This window comes from Acomys minous (genome assembly GCF_964271855.1).
Source record: "Acomys minous genome assembly, chromosome: 12".
Classification (NCBI taxonomy): domain Eukaryota; kingdom Metazoa; phylum Chordata; class Mammalia; order Rodentia; family Muridae; genus Acomys; species Acomys minous.
The window spans coordinates 67,476,861-67,498,581 of record NC_140493.1 but is presented as its reverse complement, the minus strand read 5'-3'; the positions used below and the strand labels follow the sequence as shown (position 1 = coordinate 67,498,581).

General features: G+C 40.8%; 1 protein-coding gene across 2 annotated transcripts in view; it reads left to right on the top strand.

Annotated features, from left to right (window-relative positions):
- Window positions 1-14,687, top strand: part of PAFAH1B1 (platelet activating factor acetylhydrolase 1b regulatory subunit 1) — a 46,220-nt gene extending 31,533 nt beyond the window's left edge. For both annotated transcript variants that reach the window (XM_084802825.1, XM_084802826.1), the window contains 7 exons: window positions 617-823; window positions 4,654-4,822; window positions 6,806-6,908; window positions 7,824-8,052; window positions 9,525-9,626; window positions 12,645-12,801; window positions 14,502-14,687. In XM_084802825.1, coding sequence (XP_084658951.1) covers window positions 617-823; window positions 4,654-4,822; window positions 6,806-6,908; window positions 7,824-8,052; window positions 9,525-9,626; window positions 12,645-12,801; window positions 14,502-14,575 — 1,041 coding nt within the window. In that variant the 3' untranslated portion in view covers window positions 14,576-14,687. The remainder of the gene's footprint in view (window positions 1-616; window positions 824-4,653; window positions 4,823-6,805; window positions 6,909-7,823; window positions 8,053-9,524; window positions 9,627-12,644; window positions 12,802-14,501) is intronic.
- The last annotated feature ends 7,034 nt before the right edge of the window (window positions 14,688-21,721 follow it).

The window sequence follows — 21,721 nt, the reverse complement described above, 5'->3', positions numbered from 1 at the left end:
GAAAAGGAGGGCTAAATACGGCCTTTACATAAGTCGTTCTCAGCTCTGAGGATTTGTTTGTTTGTTTGTCTTTTGGGGTTTGTTTGTTTTGCCTCTGCCTCCCCTACTGCTGGGATTACAGCCATATACCACCATACCTGTTTGTTTTGTTTTGTTTTACCTGTAAGATGAAAGCAACAAGTACTATTCGATTTCTAAAATACATACTCTTTACAGACAAAGTTAAAATAGATAACACTGTTCTAGTATGAGCCCAACTATACTAAGCTCATGGATAAGAACTAGTACCTACTAGGTACTCAGGAAATACTAGCTTTATCATAAATAATAAGCTGTAATGTAGGGGAAAAAAAAGACTAAAAATAGCAAGTGTAAAGTGAGCAAGACAAGTTTGTTGATCTATGTTAATAAATGTAAATGAAAATTTTCTTTGAGTGAAATATTTCAGGTAGGCCATAGTAACCCCAGTCCTTGGGAGCTGAGACCTTGGGAAGGTCTTAAGTTCTGGACTACCCTAAGCTTCATTGTGAGAGCTTACCTAAAAGGATACAAAAACAGAAAAATAAAAAATACAATATAGAATGTGTTTTTATTTAACTTCATGTTCCCTTCCAAGGTTATGGAATTAGAATCAAAACTAAATGAAGCAAAAGAAGAATTTACGTCGGGGGGTCCTCTTGGTCAGAAGCGAGACCCGAAAGAGTGGATTCCTCGTCCACCAGAGAAGTACGCGTTGAGTGGTCACAGGAGTCCAGTTACTCGAGTCATTTTCCATCCTGTGTTCAGTGTTATGGTCTCTGCTTCAGAGGATGCCACGATTAAGGCGAGTTCTTTTTGGTTGTTCATTTTGCTTTTTGTTTCATTTTGTTTGTTTTTGAGAGACCAGCTCTTTCAGGCTGGCCTTAAACTTACAATTATCCTGCACCACACCCAAGTAAGGCAGGTTTTTCTTAAAGGCAGATTTGATATAAGTTAAGTGAACGAAAGAAAAGATTTTGAAAGAAAGGACCTAAACAAAAGGACACAGGGGAGTTCTGAGTTTACCTCTGTTCATTTGGGGTGTGTGTTTGTGTGTGTACCTGTTGTGTATGCACGCATACTTGCCATGGCATGTGTGATTGCCAAAGGAAATTTATGAGAAATTTTCTACCTTCTACCATATGGATCCCAGGAACCAAACTCAGAGTGTCAGGTGCTTGAAACTGTGTTGAGTGATTTGGTACTAAGTCTTAACAGCAGACTTAACTTCATTACAACTTAGAGAGGCATTGTTCTTGTTTTGTTGTTGGTGGTGGTTTTTGTTTGTTTGTTTGGTTTTGGTTTTGGTTTTTTTGAGACAGGGTTTCTCTGTGCAGCCTTGGCTGTCCTGGACTCGGTTTGTAGACCAGGCTGGCCTCGAACTCACAGTGATCCACCTACCTCTGCCTCCCAAGTGCTGGGATTAAAGGCGGGGGGGACCACCATGCCCAGCTTGGTTTTTTTGTTTTTGTTTCTGTTTTGTTTTCCATTTTGTTTGTTTGTTTTTGTTTTTAAGACAGGGTTTTTCTGTGTATCCTTGGCTCCAATTGTAGGCCAGGCTGGCCACGGACTCACAGAGATCCCTTTGTCTCTACCTCCCTGAGTGCTGGGATTACAGGTGTGCACCACCATGTCCAGCTCTTTAATAGTTTCTATTCTTGGAGAATGAGAAATTTGTTCTTTATTTTTAAGCAACCAATAAGAAAATACTAGTTTTGCCAAGTGCAGCAGTGCACGCCTTTAATTCCAGCACTTGGGAGGCAGAGGCAGGTGGATCACTGTGAGTTCGAGGCCAGCCTGGTCTACAAAGTGAGTCCAGGACAGCCAAGACTACACAGAGAGACCCTGTCTCAAAAAACAAACAAAACAAAACAAAAGAAAGAAGATACTAGTTTTTAAAGCCATTCTTTACAAAATGTACATATTTCTTTAATCAACCCTTAATAAACTGACAGTTGTATAACCATACATAGAAAGATGGGTTTCTTCTTCTAAGGTGAGATCTGATGCCCTCTTCTGACACACGTTAGCAGAACACTATATAAATAATAAATAAAGCCGGGCGGTGGTGGCGCACGCCTTTAATCCCAGCACTCGGGAGGCAGAGGCAGGCGGATCGCTGTGAGTTCAAGGCCAGCCTGGTCTACAAAGTGAGTCCAGGACAGCTAAGGCTACACAGAGAAACCCTGTCTCGAAAAACCAAAAAATAAATAAATAAATAAATAAATAAATAATAAATAAATAAATATTTTTTAAAAATTTAAAGTTATTTTTTATTTGCTTTTCATAGTTTTAATTACCCGAGGTAACTATAGTCAAGAATAGCAGTATAATAGGCTGTTGTCTGAGAAAGAGCACATTGACATGTTTATTACAATGCATTGTTGTGATTGTTTATTTTAATACTAGCTATTGCTACTTTGTCTGTTTGTTTTGATGCTACTTGTAGTTTTTAGGTTTACATATGGTATTGGAAATGTGTTACCCATGAGTTAGGGGAGACTGCTCTAATAGGCATAGTCTCAGTACTTTAGAAAACAAAGGTGTGAGCTCGAGAGATGGGTCAGAGCTTTAGAACCCTGTCTGCTCTTCCAGAGGTCTTGAGTTGAATTGTCAGCAACTACATGGTGGCTCACAACCATCTAGAATGAGATCTGATGCCCTCTTTTGGCATGCAGGTGTACATGTAGATAGAGTAGTCATATACATAAAATATATAAATCTTAAAAAAAAAAAAAGAGAAGAAAGAGGTGGGACGGTGGTGGGGCACACCTTTAATCCCAGCACTCGGGAGGCAGAGGCAGGAGGATCGCTGTGAGTTCAAGGCCAGCCTGGTCTACAAAGTGAATCCAGGACAGCCAAGGCTACACAGAGAAACCCTTTTTTTTCTTTCTTTCTTTCTTTCTTTCTTTCTTTCTTTCTTTCTTTCTCTCTTTCTTTTTTTTTTAAAGATTTATTTATTTATTTATTATGTATACAGCATTCTGCCTGCAGGCCAGAAGAGATGGTTGTGAGCCACCATGTGGTTGCTGGGAACTGAACTCATGACCTTTGGAAGAACAGTCAGTGCTCTTAACCTCTGAGCCATCTCTCCAGCCCCCAAGAAACCTTTTCTTGAAAAAGAAAAAGAAAAAAAAGAAAGAAAACAGGGGCGGAGGGAAAAGCCACATTCATTGATAGGTGTATGTATGTTCTTAGTCTCCTGATAGAAGTACATTATAGTTTTATTCACAGGTATGAAGAGACAAGGTTTTTGGTGTTTTGTTTTTGTTTTTGTTTTTGTTCTTAATTTTACATATGGCTATTTGTGTGTGTGTGTGTGTGTGTGTGTGTGTGTGTGTGTGTGTGTGTGTGTGTGTGTCTGTCTGTCTGTCTGTCTGTCTGTCTGTCTGTCTGTCTGTCTCTCTCTCTCTGTCTGTCTGTCTAGGGTCTCTCTGTGCAGTTCACACTTAATTGGACTTGCTGTATAGCCTGGGCTACACAGGTTAGCCTAGTCTACCTGAAACCCTGATATACTGCTTGTGAAGTAAATGCTGGATTCTTTTTTTTTTTTTTTTTTAAGTGATATCTGTAATACAGATTCTTGGTAACTCATAATTCTGTTTTAGAAAAAAAATGCCTTTTAAAAAACGACACTTTAGCTGGGCATGGTGGTGCATGCCTTTAATCCCAGCACATGGACGGCAGAGGCAGGCAGATCTCAGTGAGTTTGAGGCCAGCCTGGTCTACAAAGTGAGTCCAGGACAGCCAAGGCTACACAGAGAGGCCCTGTCTCGAAAAACCAAATAAATAAATAAATAAATAAATAAAGCTGACACTTTAAAAAGTTGGGCATGGTGGCATACACCTTTAATCCCAGCACTTGGTAAGTGGAGACAGGTGATTTTCTGAGTTAGAGGCCAACCTTCCAAGCGAGTTCCAGGATAGCAAAAGCTATACAAAGAAATCCTGTAGGGAGGATGTTTTTGTTAATTATGAATACTTGATTCAGGAATAGTTTGTAATTTATGATTTCTTCTTAGTCCCCTAAATATCCGAGCTCTGCTGCTCTAGTAGAATTAAGGATTAAAATCAGTTCACTGCTCTACATAGAAATGCCGCCTTTGTCCATAATAATATCTTCTTTGCAAATGAATAGTCTTGATAGTGCTTACTAGCAGACTATTGTGCTTTGACTTTCTATACCTTCTCATTAGCATAGTTAAATGGTAGAGACTTAACAAAGGAGATATTGGAGATCTACTGGGATAATTGGAGCATCAGTTTTGTTTTGTTTTTGTTTTTTTTTGTTTTTTTTTTTTGTAGAGAAAGGCCAGCTTGTACATGAAGATTTGATGGTTTTTGGGTTTTGTTTTTGTTTTTGGCTTTTGGTCTCTCTGTGTAGCCTTGGCTGTCCTGGACTTGCTTTGTAGACCAGGCTGGCCTTGAACTCACAGCGATTCTCCTGCCTCTGCCTCCCAAGTGCTGGGATTAAAGGCATGCGCTACTACCACCTGGTAAGATTTGATGTTTTTAAACATAGATTATTTGTTATTTGTTAGTTAATCACTAAGGTGCCAGACTGAGCTGCTGTGTGTAGATGTGAAATGAGGAGGTGATAGATTGTTGGTAACTATTTCTCTGTTCTACTGACAGGTGTGGGATTATGAGACTGGAGATTTTGAACGAACTCTCAAGGGGCACACAGACTCTGTACAGGACATTTCCTTTGACCACAGTGGCAAGCTTTTGGCTTCCTGTTCTGCAGATATGACAATTAAACTATGGGATTTTCAGGGTTTTGAATGCATCAGAACCATGCACGGTAAGGGGTAAAGGACAGTAGTTTAATCTCAGGCAGACCACCTGAGAGAAGAAATAATTTGCTAATTGTGTATAGGTGCCCTCCATTTAATTCCTAGTTGTCTACATTGATGGGTAAGCTTGATGGTTGGTAAATTTGTATTCAGAAGGATATTTAGATAAGAAAATTGCCAGATCAGACTAGTCCAAGAGAAAAGGACAATTAATTTACTGATGCTGTTGGTTCGTTTCCCAGAGTCACTTGGTGTCCCTAAGAGTGTTCATATGTTTTTTTGTTTTTCCTTCTGGAAAATAAAGGGGATAATATCTATGTATAGAATTGTAAAGATAAATGAGTCATACTTAAATCATCTGCGTATATGGGAGATATGACTTTTGTTGTTTTTAGGATTTTGGGACAGGGTCTTACAATGTAACCTTGGGTGGCCTGAACTGCTTGCTTCTCCCTCAAGTGCTGAGATCAAAGGTGTGTACCATCACACCTGGTTCGGTTGTCTTTAAAGATAGATAATGTGTAAAAACAAATGCTGTGTTGGTGATTTTAAAACAAGCCAGGTGTATTGGTGCGGGCATATAATGCCAGCAGGCAGGAGACCTTAGTGGAAGAATCACTAGTTTAAAGTGGCCTTCACTATAAAGCAAGGCCAGTCCAACTGGACTGCACAGTACCACAGTCTTGAGAAGTCAAAATAAAGCTGGGCCTGGTAGCAGAGGCCTTTAATCCAAACACTTGGGAGGCAGAGGCAGGCAGATCTCTTTGAGTTCAAGGCCAGCCTGGTCTACAAAGAGAGTCTAGGACAGCCAGGGCTCTATGTAATAGAGAAAACCAAAAAAGAAAAAGAAATCAAAACAAGGCTGGTGGTGCTGGTGCACATCTTTAATCCTGGGACTCACGAGGCAGAGGCAGGTGGTTTGAGGCTAGCCTGGTCTACAGAGTGAGTTCTGGGACAGCCAGGCTGTACTTGAACTTTGTTTTTTCCACCCATTTAAGTGCATTATAGCAGTTAATTCAACTAAAGAAGTTTTGGCAGATGAATGTTATCTAAAATTCTGTATGTTGCTGCTGTGTTACTGCCTTCACTTAAAAGAGTCTGTGCTTGTAGTAAGCCATTAGTTTGAGTCCAATTGTTACTATACCCCTGTAATTTCATTGCTCAAGAATTAGAAACAACAGCATGGTGATGCATCCCAGCGCTTGGGAGGCACAGGAATGTGGATATTTGTGAGTTTGAAGCCAGCCTGGTCTACAGAGTGAGTTCCAGGACAGTCAGGCCACATAGAGACACCCTGTGTTGAAAAGCCAAAAAAAAAAAAATAATTAGAAGTAACTGAAGGGTCAAAGGTTCATTTCTTTGGCTACATAGCAAGTTTGAGGTCAACCTGGGATACATGAGGTCCTATCTCAAAAAGAATTTTGCTGGACATGGTGACACGTACCTATGATCCCAATTTTGAGGGCTGAGGCAGGACTATTGAGTGTTACAGGCTAGCCTGGGCTCTGTAATAAGACCTGTCTTAAAAGACAGAAAGGTCTTTGTAGTCATTGTCTATATATATAAAAAAAGTCTTGTGCTTTTTCCAGAAAGCATAGGTAATTTTGAATGTGAACAGTGTTTATAAACATCTATGTCAAATAAGCATAAATTTCAATCAAAAATAATTTTAAGGGCCGAGCAAGGTGGCGCACGCCTTTAATCCCAGCACTTGAGAGGCAGAGGCAGGTGGGTCGCTGTGAGTTCGAGGCCAGCTTGGTCTACAAAGCAAGTCCAGGACAGCCAAGGCTACACAGAGATACCCTGTCTCAAAAAACAAAAACAAAAATTTTTTTTTCAAAAATAAAGGGCCAAATTTTGCCCTTCCCACTCTTTTTCACTAACTACTTTTTAATAATCTTGTCAAGTTTACATAAAGCTCAATATAAGAGTACTTTCTGTAGTTTTTAAATACTGTGTAAAAACCCACTTTGCTGTATTGTGTGTTTTAGGCCATGACCACAATGTCTCTTCAGTAGCCATCATGCCTAATGGAGATCATATAGTATCTGCCTCAAGGGATAAGAGTATAAAAATGTGGGAAGTGCAAACTGGGTAAGTACATTTAGTTGGAAAGTATCAGCCAAAAAGATTTTAAAAACAAAACAAAATTGTTTTCTAAGTGCTTAGTAATTTTATTTTTAGAATGACCACCACCACAGTTTCATATATATATTTGAGGATTGGAACTATAGCCTAGTAGTAGAGTACTTGCTTTACATGCACAAGGGACTAGCTTCCACCCCCAGCACCAAGTTAATACTTTATACCTACATATACATACATTCACTCTCTTTCTCTCCCTCCCTCCCTCCCTCCCCTTCTCCCCCACCCCTTCTCCTTCTCCCCTGCCCAAAAGAAACATGAGTGCACTGTAAGAAAGATTTCTTGAAAGCCAGTTCTGTGTGATGTCAGCTTTCTATTTTCTCTATGATTTGTGTTTGTTGTCCCCCCCCCCCCCCCCCGGATTTAAATTAGATTTGAATAACGTTTATGCTGGTATATCTTTGTCAGACTGGAGATTTTTTAAGTTTCATTCTGTGTTTAGTTCTGAACATTTTTATTCCTTTTATATATTTTACCTATATTTCATATTTTGTTTGTGGTATTTTGTTAGCTTGTTTTAGCTAGTGGTGTTTGACTATGAGTGGTGCCTATTTTTTATTATTTATTCAGTATTCTGCCTGCAAGCCAGAAGAGGCATCACATTATAGATGGCTGTGAACCCCCATGTGGGTGCTGGGAATTGAACTCAGGGCCTTTGGAAGAACAGCCAGTGCTCTCAACCTCTGAGCCATCTCTCCATTTCCATGGTTCCCACTTAACATTTATTTTGTTGACATGCCATATAATTTCTCTAACTAATGCTATTCTCTTCACCTTGATTCGTAACTAATTTTGAATCACTTCTGGAAAGTTTTCTAATGATCACCATTTATTCACAATGTACACTATTACTTAAATTGACAGCTACTGTGTGAAGACATTCACAGGACACAGAGAGTGGGTACGGATGGTGCGGCCAAATCAGGATGGCACTCTGATAGCCAGTTGTTCCAATGACCAGACTGTGCGTGTATGGGTTGTAGCAACAAAAGAATGCAAGGCTGAGCTCCGAGAACATGAACATGTGGTAGAATGCATTTCCTGGGCTCCAGAAAGTTCATATTCTTCCATCTCTGAAGCAACAGGATCTGAGGTACTGTATGCTCATAGGACAAAGCCTTAGATAGCTCGTCTGAGTCTATTGATGCACCTAAGCCTACGAGTCTGGATTTTGAGGCTTTTGGCTCTCTCCAGTGATCAGTAGTGTATATATTTTTAAATCATTTATTATTGGGCCAGTATAATAGGTAAAGGCACTTGCCACCAAGCTTAGTGATCCCTGAAACCCGCACCTCTCTCCAATTGTCCTCTGACCTCTACCTGCATGCCATGTCATGAGTTGTGTACATATACAAATAAATAAGCAATTAGCTCACCCTTGATTTGATGTATGTTGGAATCATCTACTAAAGAAAGAATTGATCATTTAAATCCCTGTGTGATGGCCCTTGCCTTATAGTCTCATCTCAGTGAGGCTAAAGACTAAGAGCAGGATCCTGTCTCAGAAACAAACAAAAACAGAGCAAAAGAAAAAAATATGGGGCTGGAGAGATGGCTCAGTGGTTAAGAGTGCCGCCTGCTCTTCCAGAGGTCCTGAGTTCAATTCCCAGCAACCACATGGTGCTTCAAAAACCCATCAATAATGTGATCTGATGCCCTCTTCTGCAGATAAAGCACTCATATACAATAAATAAATCTTAAAAAAAAAAAAAAGAAAGAAAGAAAAAAAAAAGAAAAGAAAACCAGACCAAAAAACCTTATATTTTAATAAAGCACTAAATTTTAAAAAATTTTTTTATTATTATTATTTTTTTTTTTATTTTATTTTATTTTTTGGTTTATCAAGACAGGGTTTCTCTGTGTAGCCCTAGCTGCCCTAGACTCGCTTTTGTAGTCCAGGCTGGCCTCGAACTCACAGCGATCCGCCTGCCTCTGCCTCCCGAGTGCTAGGATTAAAGGCGTGCGCCACCACGCCCGGCTATTATTATTTTTTTTAAAGACAGGGTCTTACTATGTAGCCCTGGCTGTCTTAGAACTCACTTTGTAGACCAGGCTGGCCTTGAACTCAAAGATGATATGGTTGCCTCTGCCTCCAGAATATTGGGATCAAAGGAGTGTGACACAACATCTGGCTCTAAATTAATCTTCTGTTTGTGATCTCTTCATTACAAATTATGAATTCTAAATACATACCGTATTTACAGTATGGTGGTTGTTATATACGGTATATAATAAATTTGACATTTACTTTATAAAAAAATACCGATTGGTTTAAAATTCTTTTTGATCATAAGATTTGATACCAAGGCCGAAACTCGGAGCCTCTTTCATGCTAGGAGAGAACTTGGCCACTTAGCTATCTATACCTAAACCTTGATTGCAGAACCAGTGTTAGTGTTATCAAGGTAGGGCCTATTTTTTCTTTGTAGGCTAGGTACAGTTGTGTGTCTAAATAGATGAAAACAGCCTTGGGGGGGGCAAGATTTGGAATAAATGTCATTTTAGAGAAATGATTTAAGTCCTTATGTTTTTGCATGGGAAAAATATTTTTTATGTTTTCTATAGACTAAAAAAAGTGGCAAACCTGGACCCTTCTTGCTATCTGGTTCCAGAGACAAAACGATTAAGATGTGGGACGTCAGTACTGGCATGTGCCTTATGACTCTTGTAAGTTTGCATAATCTTATTACTTCTTTAGCATCTTTATTATGGTTTTAACTTTTGTGCTTTCTTACTAAATTTCAATTCTGGGACTTGAAAATAACTGTATATATTCATAAACTTCATTAAGGTTTTATAATTACACAAGATAGTCTAGGGAAAGCAGTGTTTTGTTTCCTTTTTTCGAGACAGGGTTTCTCTGTGTAGCCTTGGCTGTCTTAGACTCGCTTTGTAGTCCAGGCTGGCCTCGAACTCACAGAGATCTGCCTACCTCTGCCTCCCAAGTGCTGGGAGTAAAGGTGTGTGCCACCAGGCCCAGCTGGAAAGCAGTGTGATATAAAACAAATCTATAAAACCAGTCAGTCCTGGGGGGAAAGTCTTAGCTTACTGTGACTGTCTACTCTGGAGGAGAAAGAATGCTTTTTCAGACTTGTTTACTTTTTTAATTAATTATTTTTTATGTGCATTGGTATTTTGCTTGTATATCTGTGTGAGGGTGTTGGATCCTCTAGAACCGATGGAGTTATAGACAGTTGTGACAGTTATAGACAGTTATAGACATGTGGGTGCTGGGAACTGAGCCAGGTCTTCTAGAAGAACAGCCAGTGCTCTTCACCACTGATCCATCTTTGTGGCCACATTTGTTTACTTTTTAAAGATGTTTGCATCTCCAGTTTATTTGTTTGACTTCTTTTAGCTGCAATCTCTTTGCTAATGTCTACCTTATTTGGTTTATTTTCCTATTGTGAAATTAATTATTCTAGCTTAATGAGTTAAAAGGCATTCAAGTAATTGTAGCAGTATTGGAGATTAATATGGGGGCAGGCATTGGATATTCTGGTTTGCCTAAGGAGTTCCAAATGGATATTGCTAATCTAGTATTTATAGACTATTACCAACATGTTAAAGTATTCTAAAGGATTACTGAGAAGGGAATGCTGGAAGCAGAAGGGTACAGTAGGAGAAGGGGAGGAGAAAGATGAGGAAGGAGCAGGACAATTTCAACCAAAACTAAGTAAGTGTATATGTCAATGCTGAGAGAAAGCCCATTACTGAAAAGTAGGGCCAGTTAGAGAATGTGGTGATGGTGTACACCTTTAATTTCAGCAGAGGCAGGCAGATTTCTTGAGTTTAGCTCACATCAGTGTGAGTTCCAGGACAGCCAGGGCTACACACAGAAACCGTGTCTAGACAGACAAAAACAAACAAAAAAGATAAGTAGGGTTTGTTGTTCTTTGTTTGATTGGTTAGTTGGTTGGTTTTTTGCTTTTGAGACATGATTTTACAACGTGATCCTGGCTGGCCTGTATTGTAAGTAACTTTCTCTGTAGACCCACTTGACCACAACCTCAACCTGCCTCTCCCTTCCAAATACTGAGTGTGCACTACCATGCTCCATTCATTGTGTGTGTGTTTATTATGTACTTGTGTATTTCTTCATGTGTATGCAGATGTGTGTGCTAGGTCCTGAGTAGGCCAGAACCATTGGATCCTCCTGAAGCAGGAGTTACAGGCAGTTGTGAGTATTGTCATGAGTTCTGGGAACCAAACAAGCAATATATGCGCTTACCTGCTCAGTCTTCTCTTCCCCTCTTTTGTTTCCCTGTTGTGTACACCTGGCTGGGACTCACACTGTAGATGAGGCCACCTGCCCTCCCTCCTCAGTGCTGGGATTAATGTGTTAACCACCTCCTGGCTCTTCCATGCTCTTAACTGCTCCGTCATCTAGTCAGCTTTTTGTTTATTTGTTTTGTTTTTTGAGACAGGGTTTCTCTGTGTAGCCTTAGCTGTCCTAGACTCACTTTGTAGACCAGGCTGTCCTCAAACTCAAAGCAATCCACCTGCCTCTGCCTCCAGAGTATTGGGATTAATGGTGCACGCCACCATTAATGTTTTACTGCAATTCATGTTATTAAATAAAATCTTCAGAATGGTCAATTTATTTCAGAAATAGATCATTTTATCATATTTTGGTGATATGATGGCTCAACTTTTAATTAGTTGGAGTGTTTTGTTTGTTTGTTTTTTAAAGACAGTGTCTAGGGTCTGGAGAGTTGGCTCAGTGGTTAAGAGCACTAGTACTAGTTAAGAGCTCTTCCAGAAACCAGGTATGGTAGTGTACATATGTAATCTAGCACTCTGGGAGACAGGCAGGCAGATCTCTGTGAGTTGGCTACCAGCCTGGTCTACAAAGTGAATCCGGGACAGCCAGGGCTACACAGAGAAACCCTGTCTGGAAAAATCTTGATTTCTAGCACCCCTGTGACAGCTTACAACCTGTAACTCCAGCTCTGAGAGCTCCAGTGTGCTCTTCTGGCCTCTGAGGGCACTGCATTCAGTGTGTTGCATAGGTATAACATGCAGGCAAAATACCCACACGTAGTAATTTTAATAAAACAATAATGAAAAGCCTAAAAGAATGCTAGTGTGTTTTGAGAGTATAGCTCAGTTGGTAGGGTGCCTGCCTAGCATACATAGCATGCACAGGGCTCTGGGTTAAAGCCCCAGCACTGTACATGTCTGTGATTGCGGCACTTGAGGTGGGATCAAGGAGAATCATTTCAACAGGAGTGCGTTTAGGCAACTCTGAGCTCCATGGAACCCAGTTTCAAGGTGGGGGTGTCTAGGAATGTGCCTCACTTGGTAGAACAGATATGTACATGCACAGAAACCCTGGACTTGGGCCAGAGAGGTGGCTCAGCGGTTAAGAGCACTGTCTGCTCTTCCAGAGGTCCCGAGTTCAATTCCTAGCACCCACATGGTGGCTCACAACCATCTGAGGGCTGAGATCTGGTGCCCTGGCCTTAGTTCCCAATACCGTGTAACTGGGTGTGGTAGCACATACATGCCATCCCAGCACTTGGCAGGCTGTGGCAGAAGGATCCGAAACTAAGGTTATCCTAGGCTACATAAGACCTTGTCAAGGAAAAAAAAAAAAGAGCACTGATATATATTGTTTCAGTGTTAAACTATATTGTTTCCCAAATGTTACTTAAATAAGAAAAATACCTTTTTGTTTTTAAGGTGGGTCATGATAATTGGGTACGTGGAGTTCTGTTCCATTCTGGGGGGAAGTTTATTTTGAGTTGTGCTGATGACAAGACTCTCCGTGTATGGGATTACAAGAACAAACGATGCATGAAGACCCTCAATGCGCATGAACACTTTGTTACCTCCTTGGGTATGTACACATTATGAGGTTTCTGACATTTTGAATTTTGGAGTGCCAGATGTAGCAGTTTTATGTACCATGTGGACTTCTCCAGGTAAGAGATAACCAAGTTCTTTTAGGGAAAAGTAGAAAAAAGGCCCATTTCAATTTGTGGGTTCCTACCAGTGGCTCTAAACTTCTCTTTATAGAGTTAAGCTTATAACAAAATTATTGTTTCCTCTGTTCTGCATTGATTTTTGGAAACTAGACTTACGAAAGCATACTTAATGATCACTCTGGCGAACTGACTAGTAATTTTTTTCTTTCTATAACTTGTAAATTTATCAAAAAGAAATCTTAAGTTCTCAACCTGTGGATTTACTCTGCTTTGGGGTTGCATATCATATTTTTACATAATTGATATCAGTAGCAAAATTATAGTTAAGAAGTAACAATGACAGCCTGGCGTGGTGGCGCACACCTTTAATCCCAGCACTCGGGAGGGCAGAGGCAGGCGGATCGCTGTGAGTTCGAGGCCAGCCTGGTCTACAAAGCGAGTCCAGGACAGCCAAGGTTACACAGAGAAACCTTGTCTTGAAAAACCAAAAAAAAAAAAAAAAAAAAAAGAAGTAGCAATGAAGTAATTTTATGTTTGGAGGGTCCCTACAACAGAAGGAGCTGTATTAAAAGGATCTGCAGCATTAGGAAGTGTTAAGGTTGTAGATGTGGCTCAGTGGTGTAACAGCATCACTTGACTGAGATGTTAGTTTCAGTTCCCAATAATGCAGAACACAACAAACAGAAATCTTAATAGCCTGTGCTAGATGCAAGAGCTTCTTTCAAGGGAAAGACAAACAAACAAACCAACAAACCAACAGAACAGGAGAGGTGCTGTTGGGCAGGCCTTAAATCTTTGTTTAATTTCCATACACCAAATGATGACAAGAGAGAAGTGCCTCCTCTCAGGGTTACCCTCTGATCTCTACACTTGAGCCTACATGTGTGTGTGTGCACATAGGCACACAGACAAATCATGTCTAGACATGGTGATACACTCTAGCATTTGGGTAGCAGAGACAGGATGATCATGTCCCAAATTTGACACCAGCCTGATGTACATAGGAAGGGGTATATGCAGGACTGTGTTTAAAAAGACAACAACAACAAAACAAACTTGACTTTGATCCATATGCCACCATGTGCTAGAAACTTAGGGAATTTTGTATAAAAGTGTCCTGTCTTTAGTGTCATCTGGAGTGCACGAAGTGAATTCAGTAAGTTGTAATGGTGACAATAACGCCATTGGTAAATTAGGCAGGAGTGTTGTGAGGACTAGGTGCCCCTGTAAGGCATTGATTGGTCAGTACTGAGCCTGAAGCACCCCATTCCGGAGGTGGATATGCCACGTGTGCCCTGTTAGTGGATTGGAGCACCAATTGAGATGGTACTTGTGACATCAAGTGGGATTTAATAGTTGAGTTTCAACTTCCCTAACCCAGTAAGCTTAGTACTTTCTAGAAGTGTGGGTATGTATATAGAGAAAATCATAGGTACTGTATCCAGGTGTGGAGGCACATGCTCATAGAATTCCAGAGTTTAGGAAGTTGAACTGCAGGAAAATCAAATTCAAGGCCTGCTGGGGCTATATCAAAGACTGTCTCAAAAATGAGCAAAAAATTCTATCTGGCTTAGTATGGTTTGAAAACAACCCTTTTCTTTTCTCTTTTCAGATTTCCACAAGACGGCACCCTATGTGGTTACTGGCAGTGTAGATCAAACAGTAAAGGTGTGGGAGTGCCGTTGATTGAGTCGCATTTGGTTCTTCCTCCCTTTTTTCCTCTGGATGCACTCTGATGATACCATGGTTACCCCATTTGAGCTCTGTTTAAATAAATATTGTCCTTTCATGTAAATTATTCTGGATGTAGATTGAGCTTATTAAATGTTACACACAAAGTATTCATGCATGGTGAATCCAAATTGTATACTGTAAATTTACATATGTTGTCTAGAAGTACCATAGGGTTTAAAAACCTGGGCTGGCATTGGTCACACCAGGCCTACAAGGGCAGAAGTTGAATAAATTGAACTAGGGCACTAAACTGAATAGTTGACAGTGTCATTTTATGTTGGACTATTAATTATTGTTTTTCTTCCTGCTATCTGTTGGTGCCTGACTTGATGGCCTCATTTTGGGGAAAGTGGTGGTTATTAGGGCTTTTTCTGAAATGTGTATCTATGTAACATCACTTAAGTGTGCTTAATAAATCTTTAAGGGTGTTAGATATTAAGACTACAATTCAGAATCTTTTGCTCCATCTATGTAATTAATGGGGATTACATACACATTGAAGTTTTTGTCATGACCCCATTGCCAAATCAATAGGATATGTTTGTTTTGGCAGCCTATCAAGCAAAGGCTAGTGGTATATTTATGTAAGAAAATGATCGTAAATCTCAAGAAAAATCTCAGCAGCTAATAGTGAATCCGTTTTTCATTTGGGTCTTACTGCTTTGTAAACAGGTCAGGAAACAACTGTCCTACTCTAAGCTTCTCTTCCACACTAGACATACAAGTTGTATCCTCCATACTGTTGGACTGTGTAGTGATGTGACTCCCCAGTAGAATTTGATCTTCGCATTGAGTGTCCTGGTACAAATCACTATGTGTTTATGATGTTTTTAGGGATGTGCAATGTGCATTTCAGAATGACAAATGCTGACAAAGTTGCGTGCTCATTTTAAAGGAGTGGGAGAAACAGCAGTGTCCAACATGAACCTGATAACAATTTGAACTGTTTGACTTACAAGTTATAAAAAGTGCAGGGTTTAACGAACCGTGCATAGAAATATACCGAGTTTTTTTTTTCATCTTTTTTTATGTGTGTAAATGTTTATAAGTATATGGGCCTATCTATAAGTGGATATGTCTATATGTGTATCACACACATACAACCTCCATGTTGTTGAGTTTTGAGGTTTTGAAGAAGTGCTGAAACATGAGTAGAGTAAATCTTGCTGTGGAATATCAACCACAGCCGTGCTTTAGGACAACCTCTTCTGATACTTCTGACTCTGAGGGGCTTTTCTAAGCTAAAAGAAAGTCACTTCCTTTATTCTCCTCTCTATTGTGGCCATTTGACATTTTACACATCCTTGATAAGTTGTACATTTTGATCCAAAGTTAGTATAGTAGCAGGTTTAAGAGAATTTTTCCCATGACTTTTTAACACTTCCATTGTCAATTGCTAATAAATTCTAGCGGGTGTTGTGGCACACATCTTTAATCCCAGCACTCGGGAGGCAGAGGCAAGTGGATCGCTGTGAGTTCGAGGCCAGCCTGGTCTACAAAGTGAGTCCAGGACAGCCAAGGCTACACAGAGAAACCTTGTCTCTAAAACAAACAAAAAAGAATTCTATTGCTTAGCTAACCAACTTTTTTTTCTTTTTAAAAGAAAATCAATTTGCAAAGTTAACAGAATGAAATAACAATGACAGTTTAACAATTACAATTTTATCTGAACTGCATTTTATTCATTTGTGTAATATATGATTTTTAAAAATGTCCCCTTGAGTATTGAGTGGAAATTTGATTTCCTAAAGGACAAAGGATGAGAATTAATGTCCTGTAGGTAGATGAAAGAGATGAGGCCACTAGAAGCAGCTTAATGTCTAGCTTGTGTCCTGTGGTCTGTTCACCTGTTTGTTTTTAATATTCCTCAAAATGTCTCTAGAAAGGAAAAGTGTTTTGGGGACGAAAACTCCATCATGATTGCATAAACACTGTAGGTTAGCTTTCAGGACAGCATTGCCTCATAGCCCTGCTTACACTGAAGTCTTTTCCCCCTAGCTGTTCTGACTGGATTTTTCTCTATAAAATATCTTTGATCTCATTTGCTGCTATTTCCTGTCCTATTTCAAGAATATAAATACATAGAAATGGTGCATCTTAACATTTGTTTGTATGTGTTAAAATGTCTTTTAATTCAGTTTTAGCATGTAGCAACATAAATTGTTAAGGGTAAGCCACAACATCTAGACATCATTCATAGAAACAATAAAGAACGGTACCAATGTAGAGGAGCAAAGCTGCTGTCCCTGGGTCTCCTCTCCTGCAGCAGTGGCTCACTGACGAGGGAGTGCTCTGGGACAAAGCTGTCCTCACTTGGGAGAGTGCCGCAGCCTGCTGCTTAGCTGAGTTACTTGACATCCTCCACTTAAGCAGCAGCAAACACTGAATCTCAGGGATGGTCCACAGCTGGATCCAAACGGAAGGAGCCCTGTTTGAATAATGAAGGGGGATGGGGGAGCATCCCATTTGGTGACAGATTTGCAAAGGTTTCTTGCACTGTTGTTTGACACTGCCCTGTTGATGCCCTTACTCTTTTGTTACTGTTCTGTCTGCTGTCTAACCCTGTGCCTTGCCTGGGATAAGGACAATGATAAAGTTACTGGTTTTGGTTGTAGAGGACTTTATGAATTGGTTAGCGGTTCACTGCTGCTCTGTTATTTCTCAAATCAGATTGGCCAATTTACTAAGAAATAAAAATGTGGTAGAATTGTGTCCTCGGATGATTGTTGACTGTGTGTGTAAACATTCCAGTGCCACCTATAGCACAGCGTGCCCAAGAAGTCCTAACCGCATGGAGAGTGCAAGCTGCAGAAGTTTGTCTAGACATGGCCTGGAGAATAGTGCTTTTGACATGGCATCTTGCACTTTAGGAGACTAAGACCGTCCTGTTCTGTCTGCATGTGGTGTGACCAATGGCGTGCCTAGAGCACTACCCACAATTGCTAGTGTTAGCAAGCCGTCCTGGGCCGTGGCGCACTATTAGTCCTTTGGAAGCTTTGGCTCTAGGCTCACCAACCCAGTCTCCTGTTTGCCTCTTTCTGTTTCTATGTGAACTTCCAGATAATACCACTCACTAAAGTTTTGTTCTTGTTTTTTTAATTTAAAGAAAAACTATTTAAAAATAATGACATTTTGTTGTTGACAGTGGTGGCTTGATAATCTTTAAGCAACTGAAGTTGAAATAGAAGGAAAAGGCACTTAAAATGGTTACTCTTCCTGTCCAGCTGTAAATAAACCCAGTATCTTGGCTACTCTAGGTGGTACAGAGAAGAGTGTCCTGGCAGGCAAGCAGTGTGGGCAAAGTTGGGAGACAGGTTTTGGGTTTGTTCCAGTGGGCTGGGTGGGGTGGGGTAAGCTGGACTCCGAAGTCATGACTAGAACTGGCCTATTTATCCTTCTACTGTATCATGTAAGTAGCTGCTTTCTTGCCTGCTTATCCTTCAGGCACCCCCAAAGCTCACTCTGAAGACATTAGAAATAAACACAAGTCGATCCTGACACTGACATGAAGGCAAGCATTGATTCCATATGTACGTTGCAGAGGTGGTAATTGGAGAAAACAGTTCCCCAGATTGTAAGAGTTCACTGAAGATATCGACACAATTTTAAAAATCAGTAAAGGAATGTATATAATATTGCTCTTGTGTTTTACAGTAAGATTTGTTGCTCTCAAACTGTGTAAAACAAAATTTATTCATGTTTTCTGCATATTAAAAATCTTATTGTACCAATTGGTAAACTATTAAATGCCTATAAAACTAGATGTGGTGGGGTTTTTTTGTGCACAGATCTTGGTAGGAAGTGAGGCATTTTAGGCACCAGGCACAGAAAAAACAGTCTTTGGGGGCTTGTGTGCTGGCACTATGTGCTGTTGTCTCTCCATAGGCTTGCATGGAGCTGGAACTGATGGCATTCTGTAAGTGACTATAAACTAGCCTCAGAGAACTCCAAAGCCCCATTTCCGGGATGAGGGCCCTGTTTTTATCAAAGAGTGAGCCTATATCTAACATCTCTTGGCTTGGAGCTATAAATATCCTTAATGTTGTTTTCAGGTTTATCAACTGTATCAAAATACATCTTCACTTTCATCCTTGTTCCAGATGCTCTGGTCTCATCCTGATAGCTCATGTCCTTAGTCGTCTCCCCCCCCCCCCCCCAAGAGTACAGATACTACTGTGGTGAATTTGAAAGCTGTTATCTCTCACACATTAAACTCCCTCCTAAAGGCAGGGAGAAATGGTGCTGTGTACAGGAGGCTGTATGTTTGCTTCCTTGCTAGTCTGGTGAAAATGGGTATGTGTACATGGCAGCAATTCTCTGCTGCCTGGGGATTCTTAAGAGCCAGTACAGACCAGCTTAATGCAGTTTAGAACAAATGTATCACAGCAGAGTTTTGAGTCCAGACCTTTATCCCTCACTTCTTGTCCCCTCCCTGTGCTAGGCAGGGATTGTATCCAGGAGCCACACCTCCAGCCTTTCCTTTTCCCGTGTGGTTGCTTAGACCTCTTAGTGAACACTGAAAATAGCTGGTACACAAGCTTTAAAAAATCACAATAAAAAAAAATTTTTTTTTGGCTTTTTGAGACAGGGTTTCTCTATAGCCTTGGCTGTCCTGGACTGGCTTTGTAGACCAGGCTGGCCTTGAACTCAGTGATCTGCCTCCTGAATGCTGGGATTAAAGGCATGTGCTGCCACACCCGGCTTGAGAAAAAAAAAAATCACAATTTTTGTCTCCAAAACAGTTGTTGTCTGTGTAGCCCTTGGCTGTCCTAGAACTCAGGAGATCTGCCTTTGCCTCCCAGTGTGCTGGATTATAGGCGTGCTGGCTACATTTGCTTATGTATTTGTGTGTATTTGGTCAGATTTGGGAATGGATTCTTATACCATTTAAAATAGATTTTTCTACTGAGCCATCTTACTGGCAATAGTTGGCTTTTGTTTCATTTTTTGAAACAGGGTTTCTCTGTGTGGCCTTGACCAAACTGGCCTTGAACTCACAGCTATCTGCCTGCTTCAGCCTCCTAGTGCTGGGATTAAAGGCATGCCCGGCTCTTTCTTTTTAGACAGCATTTCACTATGTAAGCCTTAGTTGGCCAGGAACTCATAATAGTCTTGCCTCTTCAGTGCTAGGAAAATGCATCTATCACTACAGTTGACTTGGTTCCTCAGTGTGAAAGAGGCCAGTAAAATACCCTCTGATTTTGGGGGGTTTTGAAAGAGGGTCTGTGTCTACCTCAGGCTATCCTGGAATTTCAGGGATAACTGCCTCAGCATGCCCCATCACATCTAGCTTCCTGATATTGTCAGTGGAGTCAGTTACTGACCTTAAAATTAGAGTGCCTGACCACTTTGGAGTTGGTACATAGCTGCTGAGCCACTTAAGGCTATTTTCCGCAGCCATAGGCCATACAGAGATCCCCACGCTGTCTTGTAGCCCTCAACAACAGTTTGTTACCTGAGTCATGAAATGGTCTTAATTGGATGTCTCAAAAATTAAAACCAAAAAAGCTAGTGAGATGTCTAAACAGGTAAGCAAACCCTGAATCCCATCCCAGTTGACTGTGGAAGAACCAACTCCCAAATCATACTCTGCATTCACCGATGTATCTACACATAATGTTTAAGATTTTTACATGTTTAGCCTACATGTGTGTATATGTGTACTGTGTCTCCCCCCCCCCCCCCCAGTGTCCAAGGGTAGGTGCCAGATCCCTTTAAACTGGAACCATTGTAAACTCCCCATGAGTGCTGGCAACCAAACCTGGGTCTCCCAGGAGAAGAGCCAATGGTCTTAACATCTGAGCCCTCTTTCTCACCCCTCCCCCATAATACCTTACAAAGGTATTTAATAACACCAGTATGCTTAAGGGAACAAACCAAGAAAAATGGGCCTCTATGGTGACTAGTAAGTTCCTGATTAAATTATAACGGTAATTAAACTCATGCAGGGTAGCCTCACTTTGTTGTCCCTTTCCAGAAGTGATGTGTCCAAGAAGAGCCAGAGAATATGTTTAGGACAAAATGAGCCAGGCATTACGGTGCACACCTGTAATCAGGAGTTCAAAGCAAGTCAAGGCTGAGTGAGACCTTGCCTCAAATGACCAAATACAGCATGAGACTATAAAGATCATAGTGAATATACACAGTAGGCTTAAATGGTCAAATCATATGTTAGGTTTTAGTATCAACATCAGGTACATCTTTCTTCCACTGGTCTAAGAAAAAAAAGGCCACATAGCTGGACATGGTCTCACATGCCTTTAATCCCAGCATCTGGGAGACAGGCAGGCAAATCTGAATTCAAGACCAGTCTGATCTACAAAGCAAGTCAATAATAGCCAGGGCTGTTACAGAGAAATCGGGGGCTGGGGGTGCAGAAGGACCATAACTTAGGGCTAGTATTTTTCAGAAAGTTTAAGATACCAGAGCTGGAGAGATGGCTCGGTGGTTAAAAGCACCAAAGGCCCGGAGTTCAATTCCCAGCAGCCACATGATGGCTCACAACCATCTATAATGAGATCTGGTGCCCTCTTCTGGCCTGCAGGCAGAGCACTGTATATGTAATAAATCAATCCTTGAAGACACCAAAGGCATATCGAAATGGAATTCTAGCTAGGCTAGAGAGATAGCTCAGAGTTAGGAACAACTGGCTGCTCTTCCAAAGGTCCTGACTGCAATTCCAAGCAACCACATGGTGGTTCACAACCATCTATAATGTGATCTAATGCTCTCTTATGACTTGCAGGGGTATATGCAGGCAAAACACTATACATAATGAACAAAAAAACCAAAAGGAATTGTAGGATTTTGGAATCCCCGAGCATCATGAAGTCAGAAAGCATGCTCAAGCATGCATGAGACCCAAGTGCTGACTGTGACTTCAATGTGGCTAGTTGGCAACCTCTTCACTTCACTAGCTCTGCATAAGCTGGCTGACAGTATTTACAAAACCAGCACTCCTCTTTTCTGCTTTCCAAGCACTGAGTGTTGCCCGAGCTACCTGCTACAAGGGAAGGGAAGGAGGTACAGGCCTGGCCAATTAGATGTTCAGAAGACTGCCAAATCACAGGACTCAAAGTTTGCCCCCAGCCCCTCTCC